This window comes from Teleopsis dalmanni, chromosome 1, assembly GCF_002237135.1.
Source record: "Teleopsis dalmanni isolate 2A chromosome 1, ASM223713v2, whole genome shotgun sequence".
Classification (NCBI taxonomy): Eukaryota; Metazoa; Arthropoda; class Insecta; order Diptera; family Diopsidae; genus Teleopsis; species Teleopsis dalmanni.
In genome coordinates this window covers 24661648-24676453 of record NC_051846.1, presented here as the reverse complement: position 1 = coordinate 24676453, position 14806 = coordinate 24661648, and the positions used below count along the sequence as shown (strand labels likewise).

Here is a 14806-nt window from a genome sequence, read left to right as displayed (position 1 = left end):
TTTCATGAATAAGAGTAAAAATGTCATGTAAACTCCAATGAGATGAAGTTTCTATAACTTCAAATAAGTGGACTATTTTTTATAAAAAGCTAAAATAAAAAAAGCTTATAGATTAGTTTTGTTTTTCTTTTTATTATTATATAGTAGTCTGTATGATTATCGCTGACGTTTCGAAGTTTGTTTGATTTCTCCTGAGGGCGTAGTATTATTACAAGAGTTGTACTAATACTCCGCCCTGAGGAGGAAGAATGGAAGGTTATACATTATTAATTAAATTTTCTTATTCTTCCTCATGATTTGCAGTGCTAATATACTTTTAATATTAAAAATGTTTTTTTAAGAGTTTTTCTATACAAAATATTTTTTATAACACAATTTTTTTTTCAGTTCATAATTTTTTTTTATTTTGCTTAATTAATTTTCATTCATTTTTTTCTGTCTTAGACTGCGGATACGTTTTTTATAATTATTTTAAATTCAGTTCAGCATTGATTAAAGATATGGCTTATAAATTCAACACATTGCATTTTAAATTTCTGAGCTACATAAGCTATATAAAAAAGTTTGAATTTAATGTAATTATAATATGTAGCAGGCCAGTTACAAAGTAAATATCTTACACTATTTCTTGCAAGTCGCTGATGGTATTAGAACCAAAATATTTTTAGAAAATAACCACAGATAAGTTCTAACTCGTCTGTGGTACAATAGTACTTAATTTTCTTCAATAAAAAAGTTTTATTTTATTTTCAAGTTTTCTCGAGTTAATATCTCACATTTATTCATCAATCTCGATTCATGTTACCAGTTAAGGACGTTAAAAACAATAATATTGTTAATATATATGTAATAAAAATTTTGTCCACTAATAGCACATAGTTTATATTTGGAAAAATGTTTAAATCATCATTAAATGTCAAAACCATGCATACAAATAATTTAAAAAAATGTCAGTTCATATTCCATGCCTAATTCCAACGGCTTTTTTTCGCTCTAGATCGGCTGGAGTCATTATTGTTGCTACTACCGCCAACTGTGCTTGATGATGAAGTTGGTTTTCCTCCTCCTGGCGGAGGTGGCGGTGGTGCTGGTGCAGCAAAAACTCCACTTTCAGGAACTGTTTGTTCCCAAGTTCTATCACTCGAAGCACGAAATTGCGACATGTACTGAGCACGAAAAGCTTCACGCATAGCAGCATAACGATTCGTAGCAGGTCCAGCAGCGGAAATTGATTTGCTTGTTGATGTATAAGAACTGGTGCTTTCAGATGAATATGCTGGGGGTTTGGTATTGGAATTTCCGCCACGTTCTCGATAACCTAACCCAGTTCCTCCAACGGTAAGTTTCTTTCCTTTACCATGTTTAAATCGTGAACTACGAAACCATGAGCTTTTCATAGCTAACTGCATTAAATCTTCTGGTACTTCCTGATCTGCACCTTCTAAGTTTCGCACTAAATGTCCAGCAAACTCTTTATCTTTTTCAGTAACTAATGTGTAAGCTGTACCTTTCTCTCCAGCACGGCCAGTTCTTCCAATTCGATGTGTATGTGTGTCTATATCTCGTGCAATGTCATAATTGACTACATTACGAATGTGTGGTATATCTAGACCACGAGCAGCAACATCAGTTGCTACCAGTATGTCACATTCTTTTTTCTTAAATTGTGTTATTACTTTATTACGATCAGCTTGATCCATGTCACCATGCAATAATAAACAATTTTGCTCTTTGACCAACAAATTATTAGCTACTGTTTCAGCATCAGCTTTTTTAGTGACAAATATCAATATACTGCCTTCGGACAAAAACTTCACTAAATGACAAAGCAGCCAATTCCATTTCTGTAATGGATTGGGAAACACAAAAACATATTGTGTTATGTCCTGATTGGCTTCATTTAAATCCCCCTGCACAATACGTATTGGATCCATAAGAACATCACGTGCCAAACGTTCTATACGCTTTTTAAATGTCGCCGAAAAGAGCAAGGTTTGGCGATCCGGACGTACATGGTTACAAATTGATCGTACCTGAAAATAATCAAATATTAGCATTTATAAAATATTCTATATGGAAAACTTACTTGTGGTTCAAAGCCCATATGAAACATACGATCCGCTTCATCGAGTACCAAAAATGTTACCCTACGTAAGTTTGTCGCCTTAATTTTGACCATATCAATCATGCGACCTGGCGTAGCAACAACAATTTCCGCACCCTGTTCAAGTGCTTTACTTTGTTCCCACTTTGAACCACCACCATAACAACAGACCACATTAATGTTGTAGACCTTACCAAATTTCTTTGCTTCATTGTATATTTGCAAAGACAGTTCACGAGTAGGTGCCAAAATAAGTCCAATTGGCCCATCACCTTCACGTAACTCTCGTTGATCCATTATATGTACTAACATCGGCCAAATAAATGCGGCGGTTTTACCGGAGCCAGTCTTTGCTATGCCAATAATGTCACGTCCAGACAGCGCAGTTGGTACCGCTTGTGCTTGTATGGGCGTCGGTTGGGTATACTCAGCTTTTCGTACGGCTTTCATTAGACTTTCGTCGAAGCCGAAATGTGCAAATGACGTGACCGGTTTTGGTGGTTCAGCTCCAGTAACTTTGACTCCTAAAGTTTTACGCAAATCACGCACTTTTTCATCATTCAAATTTGCTATTTCTTCATGGGGGGTATAAAAATTTTTTTCAAACGATTCATATTCAATTTCAGAATGATAAATTACTGGCAATGGATCAATATCTTTTTTTCTAGGTGGTGGTATAGGATTACCATCTTCATCATATTCAATTTCGATATCTGAACCATCATCTCGCATACCAAGATTTGGATTCTCTTCAAGATAGCGATAGTAACTTTCTTCGTCATCCTCATCTTCGATATCACCACGTACACCTTTGACGTTTTTAATATCGGTGGAAGGAGCACTAGTATTAGAATTTGCTGAAACAGTATCCTTTCTTTTTTTCTCCTTTTCGACTTGTTGTTCAATGCCTGCCATAAACATATCAAGTGTATCATCTTCTGAATCGCTATCTTTATCTTTGTTTTGCGTTTTAGCACCCGGTGAGCCAGGAGCCGGTATGTATGCCATTTCGGGAACTTGCTCGTCATCATCATCAAAATACTCATCCTCGGTATGTGCTTTTCGCTTTCCTAATGCATTTTGTGAGCTTGTAAATTGGCTTATAGATTCTAATGTTGTGTAGCCATGTTTAGAAACACTAGGAGTAGGTGCCGAGCTATTACCGCTATTTGCACTGCTACTACCTTTTTGATAACCACGTCCGCTTAATGAAGACGGCGGCGGCACAGCATTCATCGAAGCACCACCAGTGCGATTTGGATTTGTTTTATATGGAAATCCGCCACCGCCGATACCACGATAGCCACTCATATTCAATTAAATTAAAATTTTATTTAAATTATTTTGGAAGTATATATTCATCAAGTATTAAAAATAGTTTGAACAAAATCAGGAATACTAACAAATCGATTGACAGCCAAATATTGCGGCACAGAGTTGCATTTATGAAAGATTTGCTCATGTAATTGTTATAATACATTCATACTGTCTCATGTAGGCACTTGTTCATGTATATTAATGAATGGAAGTTCTCATCACAATGAGCTCATTTATATGAAAGCTGTTTCTATAGTACATAAATCTAATTAGCGATTAATAAGATTTATTATTATATTATTAAACATAAATCTTATTAGCGACGTTAAAGAGCAAATTCACCTAAATAAGACAGTATGTACTAATCCTACCATAAAATTTTTTTTGTTAATAATGTATTATTTGAAATTATTATATTATTTAATTTAATTCTAAAGAAATAACTTACATGCCATACTCTGAGAATAGTAAACGTAACAAATGTCAAATTAAACTACCAAGGTAAAAATACTTATAAGTATAATTTTGTTTTCTTTTTGTGTACTTTAGTTTTTTTGTTGCAATATTGTACTACGTTCACACTGGCTCTAAATGTCGCACATGCAAAATACGACTCTTTGTATAACGTTTCTTTTGGTCATAGCCAAACGAAAAAATTGCAGTGATCATTCGTCATATAACAATCTGTATTATATAGCCGATGATAATACATAAAAAGTATGTACACTGAGCATTCATAAAAATCAGATATGTGGACCCAAAGTTTAACCGGATGGCAATTTCATACGATAATTATGTGAAATTCAATAATCTTAAGCAACTTTTTTTAGTACAATTTATCACGATGTAGATTATTTTGGAGTAATGGAGACTTAAATTGTGAGCCCTTTTTGTATTAATTACACTAACAAAAAAGCTATTCACACTATATTAATATACGCAATTTTTACATTGATTATGTATATGACATGCCTAATGCATTTGCTTGCTCTTGGCAGTTTATATAAAAAATTTGCTACATCTTAATACCGAATATCTAAAAATATAAGTTACGTTAATGTACAGCGTAGTGTTGTTTAGATTTACTAGATTACTGACTTTACTAAAATCTGTTTCAAGTAAAAAATATATTGATTATTTGCTTGAATATGTTTTTAACTTTTCTCCTTAATATGCTATATATTGCAATAAATGGCATAAATTGTTACTACTTTATAACACTTACCAGTTAATGTTTGATAAATAACTTGGGGCAACACTGTTACAGAATGTAAGCTTTGAAATCAGCTGTTTATTGTTTTCATTTCCAATAAATTGTTTAAAATTTCTTTTAATTTTATTGTGTATTTGTTACTAATTTTTTATCGTTAAAGCATATTAAAATGGTGGAAAGAGCTGCAGAGGATTATGCAAAAATAATACAAAGTGTGAATCCGGAACGAGAAGTAATTAAATAATTTAATAATCGTTATGAATATTAATTAATTAAACTTTGTTTTTTAATCAATAATAGATAAATCCAATTTGTACAAATATTGAAGATATGTTGACACGATTAGATGAATTCGAGACCTTACTGTCGAATGTAAGTAAAAAAATAGCTAAATTATTTTAATTTTATATCAAACTAAATACAACTATTTATAGATAAAAGCAGAAACAAATTCCATGCTGGAAAACCATGTCAGTGCTATCCTTGGTTTCACAGAACATTTTGATGCTTTACGCAGTCGTATCGATAATCTAGAAAAATTTGTAGAAGTTGTTAATAATAACGTAACAGCCGTTGAAAATTCTTTGGATATTGCTGAAGAGGAACTTCATGTAACGGATTATAGCATTAAAGGTCTTATAATCAAACCATTACTTGCCAAAGCGAAAGCAACTACTGTCGCTGTTGAAGGTGGCGAACAATTGCCACGAAGTAATTTAGTAAATGGTGAATTCCAAAAAATACCAATCTTCAGTACAGACAAATATTTCAAAGCATCAACATCAGATTTATTAGAGGATGAACCAAAGTGTGATCTTAGTAATGCAATGTCGAACAAAAACTAGAGACTTTACATAATATATATATATTTTGTATAAATTTTATTGTTAATGTATATATGAAAAAATAACTTTTTTATATATAAAAAGTTTTATATAAAAAATTTACAAATAATGTTATGAAAATTTTTACAATTTTTATTATTGGGTTTATGTAATAAAGAAGATATATTTAAAAATAGACAATATAAAAATATACATTAATTATAGTTAATCTACTAGTTAAATACTAGTAAATATTATAGTTAAATATTATAGTTAAATACTAGATATTTATTACCAAACGATTTTAAAAAAACTGATCAATTAGCTTGTAAAAACATTTAATACTACATGATGTCTAATTAATTACAATTATATATATATATATATATATATGTATAAAGGGTTTGTATATATATGTGTGTATAAGATGTGTGTATATATATATATATATGTATAAGGAGTTTGTATATATATATATGTATAAGGGATTTGCAGTGGATCTGGTCCTCCAGGTTGGGAGTTGATCGGAAGGTCAGCAGTCTCGCATCGGAAAAAACACCCGCTACGCAACGTTTTTTAAAAAAGAAGGAGACTAAGGTTCAACTGGACTGTGGTGCCAGATAAGAAGAAGAATGTATGTATAAGTAGAGTAATATAAGTTATGGAGTAAAATTATATTTAATGTTTCAAAATATAATATTTCGAACCCAACCACTATGTGTTAAATATATAGATTTTATTGTTACATATAACACCGGTAGATGTTGAACTTTAACAACAAAAAGATATAATTTTAAATTTTTTGGTAAAAAAGTAAATAAAAACAAATGTATTATTAAATATTTATTTAAAATCTACTTTTAACTATAATAAGCACGTCATTAGCGTAGCTTTAGTCCTCAAAGTCGAATCTTTTTAGCAGTTCAAGAAAGTAAGCAATCTCAAAAAGTGACGATTAAGCAAGCCTTCAGGGCAGTCTCAACCGTGTGTCAAACAACATTTCAAGCCTTTGAATTCAGCGGCTATTATGAGTTATTTTAATACTAAAAGGGTCTAGTTTATATTTAATTAGGAAATAGTTACATAGTTGATTATAGATAGATAGCTTTTCCGTTAGTATTGAATGAAAAAGCAATTTGTATGTCAAGAAAATCACCTAAGCTAAGTTCCTTCAATGCTATAATTTATTAAAAGGATTATAATGGGCGTATCAAGAAAAAATCTGGTCAAGCAATTTAGTATTTAGTATTAGCATATATAATTAGAAACCTCTATTGCATAGTATATAAAAAAACTTGTTTCAACTTTCGAAGGGGATTGCGTTTGTTAATTTAAAAAAAAATATCAATTTTATAAAAAAAGATATAAAAGTTTTATATTTGGTCTCGTGTTCAAACAGGTTTAAAAGTGGTTTTTTGGTCTAACTGCAAAATATTTAATTTTTTTGATTAATTAAGACTATCAGTACTGTTATTGCTAAAGTCTCTAATTGTTTTTATATGATCTTATTTTTTTATCAAGAGATTTAATTTCTAGTATATCATTTAGCACTGATTTATATTGATTATTGCATTTTAGTAAGTAATCTGCTTCACAACAAAAATTAATAATAAAGATTAGTTATTAAGTTCAGCTTTAGATATAGAAATCTCTGTAGTGACCTTGAATGTACGTATAATATTATATTTAGGTTCAGTTTCAGATTAAGTTCAGATTTTTTAATTTATGATAAGATATTTTTATATGCTCTATGGATTATCTTTTTCAAACTCTTTTATTTTTTATTAAATGCGTTTTTTTTAGCTTTTATGGTTTGACCATTTGACCTATAAACTAATCCAAACTATTACAGTAGAGAGAAACGCTTAGTAATAAAAATGGTTTCCATACCTCAAACTATACTAACTTAATCATGTATTTTCTGCAGTTTTTTAATTTTATTTTTTCAGCTTTTATGCTTTAACCATTTGACCTATAAACTAATCCAAACTTTTACAGTGAAAAGAAATATTGAGTAATAAAAATGCTTTCCATTCCTAAGCCACGCCATCCTAATCAGATATTTTTTATAGTTTCATCTATCTACATATGTGTCTATTAAGAATGCTTATTAAGATCCTTTTTCATATCTTGATAAGAATATGAAGCTACTACAGTAAATGTCACTAATCATAGAATATTTAGATTATTGTCTTTAAAAAAAAATGTATAGAATGAAAACTGTTGACGGAATTCCATATTTTCTACAGTTCAATAGGCACAATCTATTTGAAAATTGACGAATATCAATAGATATTTTAATTTTTTTTCTCCAAACTAGATTCTAAAATGTTCTGCCAAATCAGAATAAGTTTATTTATTATAATATATAGTTACTAAAGAAAGTCTTACTAATCTCATGCCATCTCGATTACTTTCTTAAACTTGTATAGAATAACAACTATAGAAAAATAATGAATGAAATAGAGAAAAACCTTTCAACTAGAAACAATCAATTCAACAATGAATATCTTTATAATATTGTGATAATAGTTAAGAAATTGTTAAAAAATTATACAAATATATTTATTTAATATAAACAATAAAAAAACAATTATTTATTTTTAAAAACTCTTTCGTTGCATATTTAACTTTGGAAAAATTTCAAACACGTTCGAATTTGATTGCTTAATAAAATGTGTGACTCTTTAATTAGCAACTGTTTGGTGAACACCCCAGATTTCAAAGTTTTACAATTGTTGTTGTTGTTGTTGTTGAAGGTCTGATTATTGCTTTGGTCTAAAAGAAAGTAATAATTTATATTAAAAACAAAAATTTATTAATTTAATCTGCAATTTATTGAACTAACCTTGCAAATAATTCTGCCACAGGAACCGGATGTGGTCTGATGATTGGATGTACTGTAGTAGAGGTGGTCGATGAATCTGATGTTGTTTCTACTTTTTTATCATCGACTTCTTTGCGAGGATGTGTGTATACGTGTTCTGGATGAAATTCATGTGATTTGTGATGGATATGTTCATGTTGTTGTTGCAAATGGTGTTCCTGAGGTAATTGTGCAGGTACTTTATCACTTAAGTCTTCAACTTGCACATCACCTATTTGTGGCTTAACAACTTCTGTGGATAATTTCTCCTCCTTTTGTGATTCTGCTGCTTTATTATCAACAGCTGAGTCTTCTGGATGTGCATGTTTGGCAACTAATGGTACAGGAATGTCACGCTTAACACCAGTATGTGAATTATGTAAATTTAAGTGATGCGCAGGATCATCAGCTGGCAATATAGCAGGAAGAATTTGTGGTTTAACGAGAGTTATTTCCTCCTGATTTGTAGATTCAGCTTCAGGTTTTAGTGGAGTTTCACGTTTGACAAGGGTATGCAATTGTTCTGTATTAATTTGATATATGGGATCAACAGCTAATATGGCAGGTAAAGTTTGTGGTTTAGCGAAAGTTATTTGTTCCTGTGGACTTGATGGTTCAGCTACAGGTTTCTCTTTAATTTCACGTTTTACATCGGGATACGGACGTTCGGTAGTTACGTCGTGCGCGACAACATCAATTGGCAATTTTGCTGGAACTTTTTCTGTTTCAGAAATAGTAGATTCTAGTTGCAAGCGAGCATCTTCTGCAGCAGTTTCTATTTTTTCCAGGGTTTTTATAGTTTCCTTTAGAGGTTCATCGCGTTTTTGACGGTGTTTTGGTGCGTTAGTTGTAACCAAAATTGTTTTTTGTGGTGCAACTGAATTTTTTATTTTACTCTCCGGTTGATACTTAGCAATTTCTTTGGGATCTGTAATTTTTGTAATTTTATCAGCGGGTTTGGACTCTCCAGCAATATGCGGGTTTATTGGACTTGGTCTTTGTAAACCGATACCCTGAGATTTTCCATCATCTTTGTCTAATGCAGGTGCAGCCAAGGCAAATGCAATCAAAGCGCATAATATCAGCTAAATGTTGAAAAATAGATTTAGAATTCACAAAAAAAAGATGTATCTTCGGAATAACTAACTAATAAGACTTTATACTAAGACTTACCAAATGCCGCATTATTCCTAACGTAATCTAATAACCGTACAACTGAATCTTGACTCAAATACTATTTTTGCTGGTGTGAATTGTTTGAACTTATATAGAATTCCGACACATAAATATATATACATGCAGCAATATTTTACGTTGGAAATGTATGTAATATTAGCCAAAAAGCACTGAATATATCTTATAACCGGACTGTATATTGTTTAACAATAAATTTTTGTTATTTTGTTGAACATTTCGTAGAGAGGTGTTAATTACAAGTGTCCACATTGATTCATAAAATGGTGCACTCCTCTAGTTAGTAACTCTGCCCATTGCCTTTGTCTGTGCAAGAAAATAACCGGTCAATCGTTACAGTTTCTGGAAGAGACCTTAACTCGGAAAAAAAACAATTAAATATCAGGCATCACAAAAAATTGATAAATAAATAAAATAAGCCCAAATTTGAGAAATTTTATATATAAAAATTGTTTGCAAAAATTGAGAAAAAAATTTGATTATTTACATTGTTGAAATATGTGCTAATATCAGAAATTAACGATCACATATAAACTATACTTACAGATCTGTTTTACCACTAATTTGAAACTAACAAGTCGTTCTATCTTTGACTCATAATTTAACAAGTACGCTTTAACTGTAAATATAAGAAAACAAATACGTAGATCTACATATATGTATATGTATATATATATTGCTGACATATAATTACGATAATGATCTGTAAAATTCCTAGAACTTTTTTAAGCCGTCTGAATTTTTAGAGCCTGAAGTAAATATTAATAAACACATCTATCTATTTTTATATACATATATATATATTTATATATACGTATATGCATTAGCTATTGCAATTACCTTGAAAATAATATCAGAAAAATTTTTATTTTTAAAATAATTGTTAAATCCAGGAGGCAAAATTGTCTATGTTGTACAAGAGAACAAGAGACATGATGGAATATTTATAGTTGAAACCTAATTAAAATCTAAAAATGATCGAATTCTTCGGAAACATATTGATTTTTCCAAAGTATTCTTGTCTTATCCTCCTACGTTTCTTGAAACTTGTTGATAGTACGAATGACCTACACAAACAACAAGTTTGAAATAATTAGAATTATTATAAGTATGAATAAAAATTATTTATATACTTGCTCTAACTCCACGGTGTATACTATATATCTTTCATATCGTCATAGATAAATTAGTTATTTATGTATTTTAACTTTAAAGTTTGTAGGTTAACTATAATCCTAGGTCTGATGACAGATTCACTCATTTCATTCAACTTAAGCTTTAATAAATTTTGACAAACAATTTGTTACTGTTTTTGCAATAATACGATTATTCTTCTTATGGTTTTAAGTTAATATGATAAAAAGAAACGAACATATAGTGGTATTCACAATCTCGAGTAACGAGTTCTATAATTAAGTGATGTAGTAATTCTACAAAGTGCCTTCAACAAAGTATATGTTCTTGACATGTGTTTTTTTGTTGTCGCTTTGGACTCTTACTATATTACTCGCTTAATAAGCTTGTTACGCAAGATCGTGAATACCCCTTATGTACACAATTTTAATTTTATATTCTATAAGTAACAGTCACATTATACGTTGTTATATGTTATTCAAGTCATTTATAGCTGAGTTCTTATTTTTATTGATTATATGTACTTTCTCTTTTCAAAGTAGTACAAATGTGCATTTGAAAAAGTCTTAAGATTTACCAACAAAAAATGACTCTAGTGTTCTTCTCTACAAGATCCAATATGACGAAAAACTAATACCAGGTAGGGAAATGAATAAGTTCTAAGATAATGGGAATTATTGGGTAGAGGAGACACGTGACCATGGGAGAATTTTAGTATCACAATTAATATTGCATTAACTGAACAGCAGGTATTCAGATTTTTCAAAGAAGAAACACTATAATATCCTTCTCATAATCCTGAATAAAGCCGAACGGTCACAAAGCATTTACATAATGCTGTAAAGATCAGGGTTCGTATTTGCTCACTCATGAGCAGCAAGAGGCTCATGAGCAAGAGCCAATTCTTATGTGAGCCCAAAATTGGCTCATATTGAAGAGCTGCTCACCAGCGTGAGCCTTCAAGTTGCTCATATTGAAGAGCCGCTCATGAGGTCTCACGAGCCGAGAGCTCATGAGCTCAACTGTTTAATAAAAAGCGATTTATTAGTTTATTTGCTTTATTTATTTTTATAAACGTTATTGTGCAAATATATAATTTGATAATAATTTAGCTTATTATTATTTATATTAAAACAATATAATGAAATAATAATTTGAATTTGAAAAACAAATTTATAAAATATTATTATTTTCCACAAATAAACAATACAAATATATTTATTGTTTATTTTAAGAACTTTGATTATTTCCATATTATAGTTAGTTCAAGATTATTAATATTTTAAATCTTTTTTAATGTCATGATTTCACAAAAAAATATAATAATAAAATTTTAAGTTGGGCGCATGAGATCTCATGAGTCGCAGCTCATACTTTTGCTCACGAGCGTGAGCCCATTTATAACTTAATGGCGGCTCTTGCTCGTGAGCGTGAGCTCTGTGGTTGGGCTCGCTCGTGAGCGTGAGCCATCGTATGAAAAGAGTCGGCTCATGACCCGTGAGCCGAATGAGCCAAAATGAGCCGCTCATGGGTACGCAAATACGAACTCTGGTAAAGAGATTAGGGGAATATAATGCTAATCAAACAAATCGTCAGTTGTAGACGATGTGTTAAGCAATTAATTCAAATACATATATAAATAAATTAATTTAAGAATATAAGATAAATATGTATAAATATAGCGTTTAGCATAGTTTCAGTTAAGGCGTAGAGAGGGGTTATGAAGAAACCTCGCAGAGAGTAAAAGTGCTCAAGTGCACTGACAACTCAATTAGTCTCAAGATAATAATAAGATAAAAATATTTACCATTGCCTTTGTAATATTCATTTTGTTTTCTCTTATTTAAATTAAGTAATTTTCATAATGAATACAACACAAAAAAAATGTCAGAATAAGCACTTAACATATTTAAAAAGTGATGCCAATTCGTTTCAACCAGACTTAATGTTGTTTTTTTACAACTCTGAAAGAAAAAATTACAATTAATATAAAAAATTAATATTTTTCAATATTAATAATTTCATTTTTTATACATATCGTATGTATATTATATACTGAACATACAAAATATAGAATTTTAAAGTTATTCTGAACAATTATTTACTGAAATGTTTAAATATAAACTAAAAGTTTAAATAATAAAATATATTTATTTAGTAGGAACATAGCTAAGATCGCGTGTACAAATGTCAAATAAACACATATCGCTTAGACGTCAAAAATGATTTTTTTACTCTAAAGCATGCCCTGTTCGGCGGCTTTGTTTCATAACCAAAACGACAATAAAAACAACAAACATCAAATGACAGAAAGACGTGTCGAAAACATAAAATAGAATTGTGCGTCGACCGATATTTAATTAAATTAGGCAAAATGTTGAAATATATATATTTTATATTATTAGTATTTGCGGTAAGCATTAAACTTTTAAATAAAATTGAACTCAATAAAAATTTTTGTAGACGCATACGTTGGCAGACTACACAGCGCAAGATTGCCGCGAAATTGGTTTCATAAAAAGCCAATTAATGTGCTCCAACTGTGAAAAATTAGATGATTTCGGCTTAGAATTAATCAAGTGAGTACAAGCAAAAAATAGTTATAAAGCCTAAAGCCAATTTTTTTTAAATAATAGGCCTCATTGTAAAGAGTGCTGTACAATGGATCAAAAACACACAGTACAACATAGATATCCGAAAGCAATATTAGAAGTATGCACCTGTAAGTTCCGTGCTTATCCACAGATACAAGCTTTTATTAAAAGTGGTCGACCGGCCAAATTTCCAAATCTACAAATCAAATACGTACGCGGTTTGGATCCAATTATTAAGTTGTTGGATGCGAGTGGTAACGTTAAAGAAACACTCTCTATTACCAAATGGAATACAGATACGGTAGAGGAATTTTTCGCTACGCATTTAGAGAAAAGTAATGGAAAAAGTGAAAAGAATTCTTATAGTATTATAGAGGAAACAGATGACGACATTGAAGATTTTTTAAAAACAAACAGAATTTAGTGTTTAATAGTATAAAATTAATGCCATGTTTTAGTTTAATTATTGATTTGAACAAATTGATTTGATTTTGTCAGGATTTTGAAGTTATAATTTAAACTCAAAATAGTTTTCAGTGTGTCCATCTTTAAAGAGATTTTAGAGATTCAGGAAAAAGTAATTCTCAGTTAAACGACACACATGTCAATTACTTTTGTAAAGAAACAATTTAGTTGAAACATAATTTATCATTCCTATTCATGTATATCATTATTTTGAAGAAATTTATTTAGTTTCTTGTTTTTGTTTTTATAGTTTTTAAGATACATATACGTAGCTATTTCTTATTTTTTGTTCAAAAACAAAATTCTATTATTTCTGTAAATGAGATTTCAATCGTTCTCTTAATCAAAAACCGATTTTGAAAGCAAAACCAAAATATTCTAATAAATTTATAATTTACTTAAGCTCATTTTCAATATAGATAATTATATAAAATACTTAATTTTTAGGGAATTAAAAAAATTGCTTATGTTGATGGCTTTGTTCATTCTAAGAAACAATTTAGTTAAATATGTAACAAACTATGTAATTGTTTATATTATATAAATTGTGTGATCCAGTAACTAGTATGTTTAATTATTAATTTTCTATAAATAAAATAGTCTTAATTAATAATTCAAAAGTAAATCTTTTTTATTAAAAATTTTGAAGTCATGCTTTTTTTTATAAATAAGTATGAACATTGTGTACGCCTATTTGATATTGGGGAACTATTTCCAACATATACTATTAGTTAGATTGTATATTATTAGAGCATTTAGTATTTAAAGATTGCTCTAATGTTTTATATAAATATATTTTATTAATTCTGAGCTATTAAGTATATTTAAACTAGTAAATAATATTTCCAACATACACTATTAGTTAGATAATATATTGTGAGAGCACTTTTAATATTTAAAGTATGCTGTAATGTTCTATATTAATAATTCCATTTATCTATACTAATTTTCTATTTAACTAATTCTAAGCAAATAAGTATATTTAAACTAGTAAATAATTGCAGTCATATTAATCGTATTTTAAAATGAATAAAATAATCGTATCTATTGTCTTACTTGTTATTTCTAATGTATAAATTTGTTATACATTCTATT

At 29.6% G+C, this 14806-nt stretch overlaps 4 protein-coding genes across 5 annotated transcripts; 2 read left to right on the top strand and 2 right to left on the bottom strand.

Annotated features, from left to right (window-relative positions):
- Nucleotides 1-435: 435 nt before the first annotated feature.
- Nucleotides 436-3794, bottom strand: LOC119668687 (ATP-dependent RNA helicase DDX42-like). Its single transcript, XM_038078280.1, has 2 exons — nt 2087-3794; nt 436-2033 (listed from the first exon to the last, which is right to left on the bottom strand). The coding sequence occupies exons 1-2, from the start codon at nt 3413-3415 to the stop codon at nt 969-971; spliced, it is 2394 nt and encodes a 797-aa protein (XP_037934208.1). The 5' UTR covers nt 3416-3794; the 3' UTR covers nt 436-968.
- Nucleotides 3795-4121: 327 nt separating this feature from the next.
- Nucleotides 4122-5529, top strand: LOC119668686 (biogenesis of lysosome-related organelles complex 1 subunit 4). Of its 2 annotated transcripts, XM_038078279.1 has the most exons (4): nt 4122-4300; nt 4795-4866; nt 4935-5006; nt 5069-5529. In XM_038078279.1, the coding sequence occupies exons 2-4, from the start codon at nt 4804-4806 to the stop codon at nt 5477-5479; spliced, it is 546 nt and encodes a 181-aa protein (XP_037934207.1). In that variant the 5' UTR covers nt 4122-4300; nt 4795-4803; the 3' UTR covers nt 5480-5529. The 2 variants fall into 2 exon arrangements, with proteins under 2 accessions (XP_037934207.1, XP_037934206.1); XM_038078278.1 differs by lacking the exon at nt 4122-4300 and having other exon boundaries at nt 4744-4866.
- Nucleotides 5530-8211: 2682 nt separating this feature from the next.
- On the bottom strand, nt 8212-9603 carry LOC119668685. Its single transcript, XM_038078277.1, has 3 exons — nt 9498-9603; nt 8307-9409; nt 8212-8236 (listed from the first exon to the last, which is right to left on the bottom strand). Exons 1-3 carry the CDS (start codon nt 9507-9509, stop codon nt 8224-8226), a joined length of 1128 nt encoding a protein of 375 aa, XP_037934205.1. The 5' UTR covers nt 9510-9603; the 3' UTR covers nt 8212-8223.
- A 3314-nt stretch (nt 9604-12917) lies between these two features.
- LOC119668684 (selenoprotein F) lies at nt 12918-14092 on the top strand. Its single transcript, XM_038078276.1, has 3 exons — nt 12918-13065; nt 13116-13231; nt 13289-14092. Exons 1-3 carry the CDS (start codon nt 13027-13029, stop codon nt 13668-13670), a joined length of 537 nt encoding a protein of 178 aa, XP_037934204.1. The 5' UTR covers nt 12918-13026; the 3' UTR covers nt 13671-14092.
- Nucleotides 14093-14806: the final 714 nt, after the last annotated feature.